Source organism: Agelaius phoeniceus, chromosome 35 (genome assembly GCF_051311805.1).
Source record: "Agelaius phoeniceus isolate bAgePho1 chromosome 35, bAgePho1.hap1, whole genome shotgun sequence".
In the NCBI taxonomy this organism is placed as follows: domain Eukaryota; kingdom Metazoa; phylum Chordata; class Aves; order Passeriformes; family Icteridae; genus Agelaius; species Agelaius phoeniceus.
The window spans coordinates 2,212,957-2,227,000 of NC_135299.1; the positions used below are offsets into that span (position 1 = coordinate 2,212,957).

The 14,044-nt window shown below is 51.2% G+C and overlaps 1 protein-coding gene across 1 annotated transcript; it reads left to right on the forward strand.

Annotated features, from left to right (window-relative positions):
• Positions 1-650: 650 nt before the first annotated feature.
• CCNT1 (cyclin T1) lies at positions 651-14,021 on the forward strand. The gene is made up of 9 exons (XM_054649321.2): positions 651-874; positions 2,459-2,540; positions 2,784-2,912; positions 3,656-3,716; positions 5,515-5,577; positions 6,585-6,630; positions 10,325-10,488; positions 10,828-10,898; positions 12,346-14,021. Exons 1-9 carry the CDS (start codon positions 702-704, stop codon positions 13,714-13,716), a joined length of 2,160 nt encoding a protein of 719 aa, XP_054505296.2. The 5' UTR covers positions 651-701; the 3' UTR covers positions 13,717-14,021.
• The last annotated feature ends 23 nt before the right edge of the window (positions 14,022-14,044 follow it).

The window sequence follows — 14,044 nt, forward strand, 5'->3', positions numbered from 1 at the left end:
AGTGCCACACCGGTATCCCGGGGGTCCTCGGGTGTCAGTGCGTAGAAGGGGGAGCTGAGAAGCCGCCGGTGGGGCCACGGGGACCGCCCCGAGGTGCGGGGAGTGTTGCGGGACCCTCCGAAACCGGAGCCCCTCACGGCGTGAGGGGAAGCGCGGGCGCCCCGGTAAGAGAAAGGGGGTGAAAAGTCGGTTGTGGGGGCACAGGATACGTCTTGAGGCTGCGGGACCCCGGTAAAACCGGATCTTGGAGGGGTGGGGGGATCCTGCTGCTCCCGGAGTACGGGGGAAACATACCGGAGGGGTACATTGAGCTCCCGGTGAGGCGGGGGTCTCGGGCTGGAGTGCCACACCAGATCCCTCTGGTGTCAGTGCGTAGAAGGGGGAGCTGAGAAACCGGTGGTGGGGCCACGGTGGACCGTTCCGAGGTGCGGGAGTGTTGCAGGAACACCTCCCCCACCCCCCGAAACCGGAGCCCCTCACGGCGTGAGGGGAAGCGCGGGCGGCCCCTCAGCGTGCGGGGCGTGGCCTGTCTCTAAAGGGGCGTGGTCTCTCGTACTCCCCGCCCCTTGACGTCCCTCCCTGCTTTGGAACGCTCGCGCCACCAACGGCTCCCCCCCGCGGCCGCCCACCCGACGCTTGACGTCATCACGCCGCCGCGCTGCGTGCGCACGCCGCGTCCCCCGCGCGGGCGCAGAGCCGCCATGGAGGCCTCGGCGGGCGGCGGCGGCGCCGGGCCCGGGCGGCGCTGGTACTTCAGCCGCGAGCAGCTGGAGCGGAGCCCATCCCGCCGCGCCGGCTTGGACCCCGATAAGGAGCTCTCGTACCGGCAGCAGGCGGCTAACCTGCTGCAGGACATGGGGCAGCGCCTCAACGTGTATCCGGCCGCGCTAGGCCGCGCTAGGCCGCGGGTGGGAGCGGGGCGGGGCGGGGAGAGCCGGGACGGGGGAGAGCCGGGAGGGAGTGAGGAGAGAGCCGGGAGTCGGTACCGGGAGAGCGGGGAGGGCGTGCGGGGAGAGCTGAGTGTTGTGGGGATCGAGGAGAGCCCGGCCCCGGCTCGGTGCTGGGGTGTCAGGAAGGCCCCGGCGGCTCTCGGGGCGGGGAGAACCGGGACGAGGGGAGAACCGGGAGGGAGTGAGGGGAGAGCCGGGAGTCGGTACGGGGAGAGCCGGGAGAGTATGTGGGGAAAGCTGAGTGTTGTGGGGATCGAGGAGAACCCGGCCCCGGCTCGGTGCTGCGGTGTCGGAAAGGCCCGGGCGGCTCTCGGGGCGGGCAAAGCCGCTTTTCCCGGTTTTAGCTCGGGAGATCGCGTTTGGGGCGCAGGGAAAGCTGTGCTGGCGTGTTGGAAAGGTTTGGGCAGGCTTGGAAGGGAGCGGCGGGCACGGCCCGGGTGTGCCGGGCCCGGTTTGGGATCGAGGAGATTTCGGGAGCGGGGAAGGGAGGACACGGCCAGGGCGGGAGCAGGGACAGCCGGGCCCCTATGGAGGTCGCGGAAATCCCGTTTCAGGAGCAGGGAAAGCTGTGCTGGTGACTCGGGAAGGCCCGGCCTGGGAGTGGGGAGAGCCGAGCCCGTTTTGGGATTGAGGAAATCCGGTTGGAGGAATGGGAAAAGCTGTCCTGAGGTGTTGTGAAAGCTCAGCCCACGAGTGCCTGGGAAAGCTGAACTTATTTTAGGACAAAGCAAATCCTAAAAAGGATTTTGGGAGCAGGGAGAGCTCTCCTGCAGTTTTGGAAACTTGGTTGTGGGGAGTGCTGAGCCCGTTTTGGGATTGAGGAAATCCGGTTAGAGGAATGGGAAAAATTGTACTGGGATGTTGTGAAAGCTCAGCCCACGAGGGCCTGGGAAAGCTGAGCTTATTTGAGGACCAAGGAGATCCCATAAAAGATTTTGGGAGCAAGGAGAGCTGTGCCAGCTTTTGAGAAAGGACTGTCTGGGGAGCAGGGAGAGCTGAGCCTGTTTGGGATCAAGGAGACCCCGTTTTGGGAGCAGGGAGAGCTCTCCTGGGGTTTTGGAAAGGCCCAGCTTGGTTATGGGGAGTGCTGAGCCCATTTTGGGATTGAGGAAATCCGGTTAGAGGAGTAGGAAAAGCTGTACTGAGGTGTTGTGAAAAATCAGCCCACGAGGGCCTGGGAAAGCTGAGCTTATTTTAGGACAAAGCAAGTCTTAAAAGGGATTTTGGGAGCAGGGAGAGCTGAGCCTGTTTGGGATCCAGGAGACCCCGTTTTGGGAGCAGGGAGAGCTCTCCTGGGGGTGTTAAGAAGGCTCAGCTTGGTTATGGGGAGCACTGAGCCTGTTTTGGGGTTCAGGAGAGCTGTGTTGGGATGCAGGGATGTGCCCTGGGAGTGAGGGGAGCCTGTCCCATCCTGGTGCTGTTGGTGTGTGGGGTTTGTTCCAGGGGCTCCCCTGGGCCTGTTTGAGGGTTCTGGGGGTCTCTGTGTTTTTCCTTAACCCCATTCCCAGCTCCCAGCTCACCATCAACACAGCCATCGTGTACATGCATCGCTTCTACATGGTGCAGTCCTTCACCCAGTTCCACAGGAATGTGAGTGCAGGGATTTGGGGGAATTTGGGGCACTCTGGGAACCCCCAAATCCACTCCTGGGGAGGGCAACCCACCTTGGGAGGAGTTTTGGGAAGGCAGAGGGACCCTTTTGTCCCTCCTGGTGGTGGCCAGGTGTGAACAACCTTCATTCCCTGCAGGAATATTGAGATTCCACCTGGTTGATTTCTTTGAATTTTGAATTGTTAGTGGCTTTTTAAGCAAACAGAGCATTTTCCTCCACAGTCAGTGGTGCCAGCAGCTCTTTTCCTGGCAGCCAAGGTGGAGGAGCAGCCTCGGAAGCTGGAGCACGTCATCAAGGTGGCACATGCCTGTCTGCACCCCCAGGAGCCTCTGCTGGACACCAAGAGTGAGGTGAGTGTGGGGAGGAAGGCTTGGGATGTGCTGGGACAGCTGGAGGAGTGGGAATCCATTGGAATCTTGTGCCTCCTGCTGCTCCTCCACCCTCCTGAGGTGCTCAGGGGCAGCTTCTCCATCCAACCTCTCCTGCTGCAGAGAGATTTGGGCTTCCCCCATCTGTGCAAAGCTTTTTTTCTGCTCTGCTGCACACCTGGATCCAGGTGTGCTGTGTGCCAGTGTCCCTGGAGTGCTGCAGAGGAGCTCCACTGGGGGAGAAGTTTGTGCCAGCTCCTGTCTCAGTGGGTTAAAAACGCTGCTGATCCCTCATCTCTCCAGACAGCCCCTTTTAGCTGGAGCTGAGCAGTGAGTCCTGCTGGAAGGGGCAGCTTTTTCCAGGGAAATTTCCAGAAAATTTAAAAACAAGCAGGAAAAGCAGGTGATTCCTGCACTGCTCCTGTGGGGGACCAGCACCCAGAGCCCCCCAAACACTCTGATCCCTCTTTCTTAGAATCTCCAGAAGTTTTGGGTTGCAAGGACCTTAAATCCCATCCCATTCCACCCACCTGCCACCAGCAGGGACATTTTCCATCTTGCTCTGAGCTCCATCCAGCCTGGCCTCGAACGCTTGCAGGGAATCTCTGCCATTTCCCCCGTGCAGGGAAATTCCCATTTTTGCCTTGGAGAGAAGGGTGTTAGGAATGTGCAGGCTTGATCAGAGTGCCTCTCCATGAGTAACCTGCCTGTCCTCTCAACCCCAGGCTTACCTGCAACAAGCCCAAGACCTGGTCATTCTAGAGAGCATAATCCTACAGACCCTGGGTAAGTTCCTCGGAGCGGCCGGACGAACCCCAGAGCCAGGAGAATTCCACAGAGTGCACACAACAAACCCTGTTTTTAACATCCATTTTTCAGCTGTAACCTGTGCCAGGCTCATTGCTGAGAGATTTAAGTGTGGTTTGTCACTGGTGGTTGTTTTTTTTTTTTTCCCCTAAAAAAAAATCAGGATTTTGTGCTGTTTGAAACATCGATTTTTTTTTTGTCCTGGGTTGTGCTTTCCAGCTCAATTATAGAATGATGGAATGGTTTGGGTTTGAGGGGACCTTAAAGATCCAATTCCAGGCCATAATACTCCAGTTCTGTTGCAGGAAGCAGTTTGTACTGAGAGATGTCTTAAAAAAAAATTATAGAATGATGGAATCGTTTGGGTTTGAGGGGACCTTAAAGATCAAATTCCAGGCCATAATACTCCAGTTCTGTTGCAGGAAGCAGTTTGTACTGAGAAATGTCTTAAAAAAAATGTAGAATGATGGATTGGTTTGGGTTTGAGGGGACCTTAAAGATGCAATTCCAGGCCATAATACTCCAGTTCTGTTGCAGGAAGCAGTTTGTACTGAGAGATGTCTTAAAAAAATTATAGAATGATGGAATGGTTTGGGTTTGAGGGGACCTTAAAGATCCAATTCCAGGCCATAATACTCCAGTTCTGTTGCAGGAAGCAGTTTGTACTGAGAAATGTCTTAAAAAAATTCTAGAATGATGGAATGGTTTGAGGGGACCTTAAAGATCCAATTCCAGGCCATAATACCCCAGTTCTGTTGCAGGAAGCAGTTTGTACTGAGAAATGTCTTAAAAAAATTCTAGAATGATGGAATGGTTTGAGGGGACCTTAAAGATCCAATTCCAGGCCATAATACTCCAGTTCTGTTGCAGGAAGCAGTTTGTACTGAGAGATGTCTTAAAAAATGGGTTAGAAGTGAATATTTTGATCAAATAATGAAATAGGGGGAAATCCCCAGAGCTCAACAAACCAGGAGGAGTTTCTGGGTGTTTTTGGGAGTCTCCACGTAGGGCTGTGGCTGGTGGAGTTGGTGCCCTGTTTCTTTATCAAATGTACTGTTCAAAGTTGTGTTCACTAACAAATGTTCTGTTTCAGAGGCAGTTTTTAGGTAGACTTTCCCTCCAAAAGAGCAGGATTTGTTATTCCTGACTGGATTCAGAGCAGACTCCGTGTCCCTCCTTCAGTGGGGGCAGAGGTGCTGTGAGCCACAAGCCTGTGGCTGAACCCAGCCCAATTCTGCAGCCTCTCAGTTCTCCAGGGGCCTTTTTAAACCCCCCAATTCTCCCAGAACGTTCTGCAGATCTGCTGTGCACATGGACCAATTGGAATTCTTTATTTTTTTTTTTCCCCCCCTTTCAAACAGAATTCCCAAAGTGAGGAGGAAGCAGGAGCCAGGATTAAACTCAGTTGTCCTCAATGCTTTAGGCCCATTCAAAGGGAAAACAATCTGCTTCCTCTCAGCTTTTTGGGTGAGAGAAATCCCTTGGAGCAGATGCCATTGTCTTTGCCTTCCTCCCAGCTGCTTCAAGAGGCTTTTGTCTTGCTATTTTTAAAACCTTTAATAGTTGTTTTGTTTCCAGTGAGGCCTTTCAGAAGCTGGGAGGTCTGGCAGCAGCAGGGACCTTCTGAGTTTGTAGCTGGACAAACTTGAGGCTTCTGGATACAGGAAAAAATGGGCTCCTCTATTCCTGCAGGGCTGTAGGAGGGAAGGGGTGCAGGAAAACACAAATCCAGGGCTGTGCTGCTGGTTCTGATGGGTTTTTGTCTGTGTCCTTTCAGGGTTTGAGATCACCATTGACCATCCTCACACCCATGTGGTGAAGTGCACCCAGCTTGTCCGAGGTGAGAGGGGATTGGGAGGAAAATATGGGGAAATATCCAGCTGGGATTGATCCAGAGCTTCCCAGAAGCCTGGGATGGGTTGGGTTGGGAGGGCAAGGACAATTTCCACTTGTCCAAGTTGTTCCAAGCTGGCCTTGGACACTTCTAAGGATGGGGCAGCCACAGCTTCTCTGGACAATCAGGGCCTCCCCAGCCTCACAGGGAGGGATTTCTTCCCAATATCCCATTTTAGTCTCACTTTTCCAAGTGAAAAACCATTCCTGCCACCCCAGAGTGCCACTTCAGCTCTCTTGGAACCTGAAAGGCACCACAGGGTCACCCCAGAGCCTTCTCCAGGCTGAAAATTCCCAATTCTCCCAGGGAGAGCTGATCCATCCCTCTGATTCTCAAAGGGATCCCTCACAGGAAGGGATTTCTTCCCAATATCCCATTTTATTCTCCCTTTTCCAAGTGAAAAACCATTCCTGCCACCCCAGAGTCCCACTTCAGCTCTCTTGGAACCTGAAAGGCACCACAGGGTCATCCCAGAGCCTTCTCCAGGCTGAAAATTCCCAATTCTCCCAGGGAGAGCTCTGATTCTCAAAGGGATCCCTCACAGGAAGGGATTTTTTCCCAATATCCCATTTTAGTCTCACCTTTTCCAAGTGAAAAACCATTCCTGCCACCCCAGAGTCCCACTTCAGCTCTTTTGGAACCTGAAAGGCACAACAGGGTCACCCCAGAGCCTTCTCCAGGCTGAAAATTCCCAATTCTCCCAGCTTTTCCTCACAGGGAGAGCTGATCCATCCCTCTGATTCTCAAAACAAAGGCATTTTCAGATGGTTCAGGCATTTTTAGATGGTTTTTAGGCCCTTCTGAACCACACAAAGCTCTCAGTGAGCAGCAATTCCCCAAATCCTGTGGTCAATCTGTGGGTGGCCCATGGTTCTTCTTGCACTAAAAAAACCATGAAAAATATGCAAATAACACCCTGATTGTTCTTTTTTTTTTTTCTTTTTTTCTTGCAGCCAGCAAGGACTTGGCACAAACTTCCTATTTCATGGCTACAAACAGGTTATTATTTTATAATTTTATAATTGCTTGATCATTTATCTTCTGCTTGTGGCTCCAGAGGCATCGCTCAGCCTGGGAGCAGCTGGGAATCCCCACAGGAAGAGCCTTAAGAAAGGGTTCCAGCCTTTTTTTCCTGCCAGCTGCTGGGTAAAATAATCTGGAAAATAAGGCAGATGGGATACTCAGGAGCTTCACTGCTTATTTAATAGGAATTTAGTTGTGAAAGTTTGGAAAAAAAAAAACCCCAAACAAACCAGAAAGGTGGAGGGGAAATGAATATATAAAATTTTTTTCTTGCTTATTCCTGGGTGTTGAAGAGTTTTCAACAAGGTGCTGTGGAAATTGTCCATGAATATTCAAAGTTCCTCACAAAAAATAGGTGGTTTGGGGCATAAATGAAGAAAAAATCAACCCCAAGTTTTTTTTTGTATGGGTTGTTTTCCCTGGAAAGAAAAATCAGTCCCAGGTTCTTCATTTGGGTTGTTTTGTCCCTAAATTTTCCCTGGAAAGGAAAATCAGCCCTAAGTTCTTAGTTCTGCTTGTTTTGTCCCTAAATTTTCCCTGGAAATGAAAATCAGCCCCAGATTCTTCCTCTACTTTCTTTTGTCCCTAAATTTTCACTGCCAGCCTGATGTCAGCACTTTTATTGGGATTATTTCTAAATTTAATTTCCTGGATTATCAACTTCAGACAAATGACAGAGTTCATATTTGGAACAGACAAACAGACGTGAAAAACGCTGAATTTTTAGGAAATTCCTCAGGGAAAAGTGGTTTAGGTGCCAACACAGGTGAAGCTGCAGGGCTGGAGATGCCTCCAAGCTGTGTCTGGGAATGTCTGGGCACGTGATTTCCCTTTTTCCACCTGGGAGGTGTTTCCTGCTCACCTTCAGTGTTTGTTGAAGGTTTTTTTTGGTGCTCCAAAGGGCACCCTGTGGATTTTGGGCCTCGGGAGGGTGCTGGTGCTGAAATTTGGGTAAACACAACCCTAAAACCTGGTTTATCCCCACAGCCAGAATTTCAAAGCCATGGGATTAGGAGTTAAGGCTGTAATTGAGGGAAATCCAGGCAGAAAGTGTGAAGAAGAGCTTTGGTTTTGCCTGAGAGAGCCAGTTCTGGCATGAACTTTAATTTAATTAATCCTTGTGTTCCCTTTGGTTTCATTCTGGCAGGGTTGAGGCTTTTTGTTGTCCTTGAATTTGCTCTCCCAAGGTTCTGAATTTCTCTGCATAAACCCAGTAGCCACGAAACTTGAGGATTTTTTTGGTTGTAGATGCCAAACTTCAACCTCCCCACTTTTCACTGATGAAAAAGGTGCTGAGGAGATGGTGCCATGTGGGGGCTCAGTGGCAGAATCCCCATTCAGGAGTGGGCAAATCCCACACTCAAAACTTGGTTTCTGTGTTTCCTTAAGCTCTGGTGTCCCTGCAGGATCCTCATAATCCCTCAGTTCTCCTGGTCCTGGTGCTGCCCACACACTCACAGCACTCATGGCCACGTGGAAAATCAATTTATTGATGAAAATATTTTATGGATCAACTGGCTCAGGTTCTTTTGAGCATAAAGTGCATTCCTAAAAATCCTTTGGGAAGAACCAGACCCTTCCTAAAGCTGAAAAGGGCATCTTGGATGCCATCTGGGAGTTGTGCTTGGAAGTTTTGTCCCCAGAACAGAGGTGGGGCTGGCAGGTGACCCCAAGAGTGACTTTTGTCCTTGGAGATCCCAAATTTTCTCTATCAAAACAGGGATGAACAAGGAAACCGGTGGAGGAGATCCCAAATTTTTCTGTAGCAAAGCAAGAATGAACAGACATGGAGGAAATCCCAACTTTCCTGTAGCAAAATGGGGATGAGCTAAAAAATGGGGAAATTTTTCTTCATGAGTAGAGGTGGGGCTGGTGCCCAGTGACTTTTCCCCCTTGGATGGGAATCCCAAATTTCCTGCATCAAGAGAGGGATAAACAGGGAAATTGATGGAGGAGATCCCAAATTTCCTGTAACAAAATGGGGATGAGCTAAAAAATGGACAAATTTTTCTTCATGAGCAGAGGTGGGGCCCAGTGACTTTTCCCCCTTGGATGGGAATCCCAAATTTCCTGCATGAAAAGAGGGAGAAAAAGGGAAAACTGGTGGAGAGGAGATCCCAAATTTCCTGCATCAAGAGAGGGATAAACAGGGAAATTGGTGGAGGAGATCCCAAATTTCCTGTGGCAAAACAAGGCTGAGTTTCTCCTCAGATCACAGGTGGGGCTGGCAGATCCCCAGTGCTTTTCCTCTCTCAGAAAAGCTCCCAAATCACCTCTACAAAAAACTGATGGAGAGAAAGAGAACCCAAACTCCCTGTAGCAAAATGGGGATGAGCAAAAAACCAGACAAATTTTTCTTCACGAGCAGAGGTGGAGCTGGTGCCCAGTGACTTTTCCCCCTTGGAGGGGAATCCCAGATTTCCTGCATCAAAAGAGGGATAAACAGGGAAATTGATGGAGGAGATCCCAACTTTCCTGCATCAAAATGGGGATGAGCTAAAAAATGGAGAAATTTTTCTTTCATGAGCAGAGGTGGGGCTGGTGCCCAGTGATTTTTTTCCCCCCTTGGAGGAGATCCTAAATTTCCTGCATGAAAAGAGGGATAAACAGGGAATTTGATGGAGGAGAACCCAAACTCCCTGTAGCAAAATGGGGATGAGCAAAAAACCAAACAAATTTTTCTTCATGAGCAGAGGTGGGGCTGGTGCCCAGTGATTTTTTTTCCCCCCTTGGAGGAGATCCCAAATTTCCTGCATCAAAAGAGGGATAAACAGGGAAATTGGTGGAGGAGATCCCAAATTTCCTGTGGCAAAACAAGGCTGAGTTTCTCCTCAGAGCAGAGGTTGGTTGAGTGACCTCAGCACTGATTTTCTTTCTTTTGGAGGAGATCCCAAATTTCCTGTAGTCAAACCAGGATGAGTTTCTCCTCAGAGCACAGGTGGGTCTGGGCAGATCCCCAGTGCTTTTCCCCTCTCAGAAAAGCTCCCAAATCACCTCTACAAAAAACTGATGGAGAGAAGGAGAACCCAAACTCCCTGTAACAAAACAGGGATGAGCAAAAAACCAGACAAATTTTTCTTCATGAGCAGAGGTGGGGCTGGTCCTCAGTGACTTTTCCCTCTTGGATGGGAATCCCAAATTTCCTGCATGAAAAGAGAGATAAACAGGGAAATTGGTGGAGGAGATCCCAAATTTCCTGTAGCAAAATGGGGATGAGCTAAAAAATGGAGAAATTTTTCTTCATGAGCAGAGGTGGGGCTGGTGCCCAATGACTTTTTCCCCCCGCTTGGAGGGGAATCCCAAATTTCCTGCATCAAGAGAGGGATAAACAGGGAAATTGGTGGAGGAGATCCCAAATTTCCTGTAGTCAAACAAGGATGAGTTTCTCTGCAGAGCACAGGTGGGGCTGGGCAGATCCCCAGTGCTTTTCCCCTTTTAGAAAAGCTTCCAAATCACCTCTACAAAAAACTGATGGAGAGAAAGAGAACCCAACCTCCCTGTAACAAATCAAGGCCGAACAATCTGTGCTGGAGCAGGATGGAGCTGCCTGTGGTGCCTGAGGCTCCTTCTGGGGTGCTCCTGAGGGCCACATCCCCCCAATATCCCGCGTGGATCTGCAGCTCAGACGTGGGAGTTGATGGATTTTTGTTTTCTCTCCCGGTGATGTCAGCCTGCACCTGACCACCTTCAGCCTGCAGTACACCCCTCCCGTTGTGGCCTGCGTCTGTATCCACCTGGCCTGTAAGTGGTCCAACTGGGAGATCCCAGTCTCCACGGACGGGAAGCACTGGTGGGAGTACGTTGATGGCACTGTAACTCTGGAGCTCTTAGATGGTAAGTTTGGGAGAGAGGTGTTTTTGTTGTTTTTTTTTGGTTTTTTGTTTTTTTTTTTTCCCCTGCAAAAGGCTCTTAAAAAATGATTTTGGCATCGTTGGTCCTTGGAGGGTCTGATGGTTCCAACATCACCTCACGGGCTCCAGGAGTTCAGGGCTTGTTGAGGTTTTCCAGGGCAGCAGCAGCACAGAGAAATGAGTTTGAATGGGTCAGATTGTCAGAATGTCCCTCCTGTCACAGCTCCATCCCACCAGTAGCTCCATCTGGCAGATGAGGGGGTTGTCCTGCTGGACTGGGGCTGTTCTGACCCTCCTGCTTGGGTTTGTGTCTCCTCTGCAGAACTGACTCATGAATTCCTGCAAATCCTTGAGAAAACTCCCAGCCGGCTGAAACGGATCCGGAACTGGCGGGTAAGAACCTTGGCCACAGGCTGGGATTCATCACCGTGCAGGACAGCAAGGGAGAGAGTTGTGTGTGGAATTTGGATACTGTGGGTGATGCTCGTGTGCTTGAGTCCATCTGTTGTGAATTAACTTGTACAGAAATTGTGTGTGGAATTTGGATACTGTGGGTGATGCTCGTGTGCTTGAGTCCATCTCTTTTGAACTAACTTGTACAGAAATTGTGTGTGGAATTTGGATGCTGTGGGTGATGCTCGTGGTGCTTGAATTCACCTCTTGTGAATTAACTTGTACAGAAATTGTGTGTGGAATTTGGATGCTGTGGGTGATGCTCGTGGTGCTCGAGTCCATCTCTTGTAAATTAACTTGTACAGAAATTGTACAGAAATTGTGTGTGGAATTTGGATGCTGTGGGTGATGCTCGTGTGCTTGAGTCCATCTCTTGTGAATTAACTTGTACAGAAATTGTACAGAAATTGTGTGTGGAATTTGGATGCTGTGGGTGATGCTCGTGTGCTTGAATTCACCTGTTTTGAACTAACTTGTACAGAAATTGTGTGTGGAATTTGGATGCTGTGGGTGATGCTTGTGGTGCTTGAATTCACCTGTTTTGAACTAACTTGTACAGAAATTGTGTGTGGAATTTGGATGCTGTGGGTGATGCTTGTGGTGCTTGAATTCACCTGTTTTGAACTAACTTGTACAGAAATTGTGTGTGGAATTTGGATACTGTGGGTGATGCTCGTGTGCTTGAGTCCATCTCTTTTGAACTAACTTGTACAGAAATTGTGTGTGGAATTTGGATGCTGTGGGTGATGCTCGTGGTGCTTGAATTCACCTCTTGTGAATTAACTTGTACAGAAATTGTGTGTGGAATTTGGATGCTGTGGGTGATGCTCGTGGTGCTCGAGTCCATCTCTTGTAAATTAACTTGTACAGAAATTGTACAGAAATTGTGTGTGGAATTTGGATGCTGTGGGTGATGCTCGTGTGCTTGAGTCCATCTCTTGTGAATTAACTTGTACAGAAATTGTACAGAAATTGTGTGTGGAATTTGGATGCTGTGGGTGATGCTCGTGTGCTTGAATTCACCTGTTTTGAACTAACTTGTACAGAAATTGTGTGTGGAATTTGGATGCTGTGGGTGATGCTTGTGGTGCTTGAATTCACCTGTTTTGAACTAACTTGTACAGAAATTGTGTGTGGAATTTGGATGCTGTGGGTGATGCTCGTGGTGCTTGAATTCATCTGCATTGAATTAACTTGTACAGAACTTTGGTTTTCCAGCTGCATTAGCAGCCCTGCTTCCAGGGGTTGGGAATTTTTCCACAAGGAGGGATGGGAACAAAGTGGATCTGTCTGTAAAGAAGACCTTGCACTGTCCTGGTGAGCTGCTTGGATTACACCAACTCCAGCAACACCCCAAGTAAACACCCACTGATTTGTTTAATTCCAGGCCTCTCAAGCAGCCAGGAAATCCAAAACCGACGACCACGGCGACGACGAGAACCTGTCAGAGCAGACAATCCTCAACATGATCTCCAGGAACAACAGCTCGGACATGAACATCGCCGGGCTCATGAGCATGTCCACCTCCTCCACGGCCGGAGCGGGGCCGGCGCTCCCGGCCTCGGCCGATTCCCCCGGGGAGCCGAGCGCTGCTGATCCCTCGCAGGCGGATCATTGGCACCCCCCGGCCAAGCTGGACATCCACAGGACTAACGAGGGCACAGCAGGCACTGAGCACCAGCAGCAGGATGGTGCTGCCTACCCCAAGCAGAGCACCAAGAACGCACCCTCAGCCAAGGTGTCCCTCAAGGAATACCGGGCCAAGCACGCCGAGGAATTGGCGGCGCAGAAGCGGCAGCTGGAGAACATGGAGGCGAACGTGCGCTCCCAATACGCCTACGCCGCTCAAAACCTCCTGGTGCAGCAGCAGAGGGAGAGGGAAGGGCAGCAGGACAGCAACCCCTCCCCAATCGTCCTGAAAATCCCCAGCACGGGGCAGGAGAACCCACCCGGCACCGACAAGGGTGACAAAGCTCTCAAGATGAGGATCCCGGCGGTGGCAGGAGGCGGGGAGAGGCCGATCCCCTCCAAGCAGGAGGATATCAAGATGCGGCTCAAGGTGCCGGCTCCCGGAGACAGACACAGCTCTGCAGATGAGAGCAGCAGCGGGAAGAGCAGGGAGTACAAAGAGAAGCACAAGGGCCACTCATCCAACCACCACCACCACCACCACAACCACCACTCGCACAAACACTTGCACGCCCAGCTCGGCGCCGGCCCCAGCACCGCGGCCAAACGCCCGGGGGACTCCAAACACGGCACCCAAGCCGGCGCTGCCGCCACCCCCCACAAGGGCTACGGGCCTCTCGCCCCCACCCGCAAAAGACCCATGCCCGAGGAGCCCCCGGCCATGGCCCACGAGCACCAGCCCAAGGTGGGCAAAGTCTCCAAAGGGCCCGGAGTGCCGTTCCCGTACGCTCACCTTCCCGGGGCTGCCCATCTGCCCGGGCACAGCTCGGATTTAGCGCAGCCCGGCAAAGCTCGGGGCGCTCACAAATCGGACAAGGGGCCTTCGGGGGCCAACGGGCACAACGTCAGCCAGGCCAGTGACTATCAGGACACGGTGAACATGCTGCACTCGCTGCTGAGCGCTCAGGGCATGCAGCCCACCCAGCCCCCAGCCTTCGAATTCCACTCGTACGAGCTCCTGAACCCCCGGGCTTCCAGCGGCTCCAGAGCTGCCAGCAACACGGACAAGCCCCGACCGCCCCCTCTGCCCTCGGAACCGCCCCCTCCGCTGCCTCCCCTCCCCAAATAACCCCTCCCCCTTTTTACTACTGAGTCCAGAGCCCGAGCCCAAACCCGCGGGGCTTTTCTAAGGGCTTTTTGATCTCCACTGCCTCACGAAGAACTTATTTTATTATAATATAACTTTTATTATTGATATTTAGTTGTTAAAAGCTGTGAAAGGATAAGGAACCCTTTCTCTATTCCTCCCTTTCCCCCATAGGCTCCCAGTTAGTGTTGGGCTTTGACCCCCCCATCTGGGGAACATGGGGGATATTTAAAATATGTCACAGAAAATTTAAGATGTTTTACAAATAATTTAAGCATTAACTTATATCTCAGTGGTTTGGTTCCTTTTA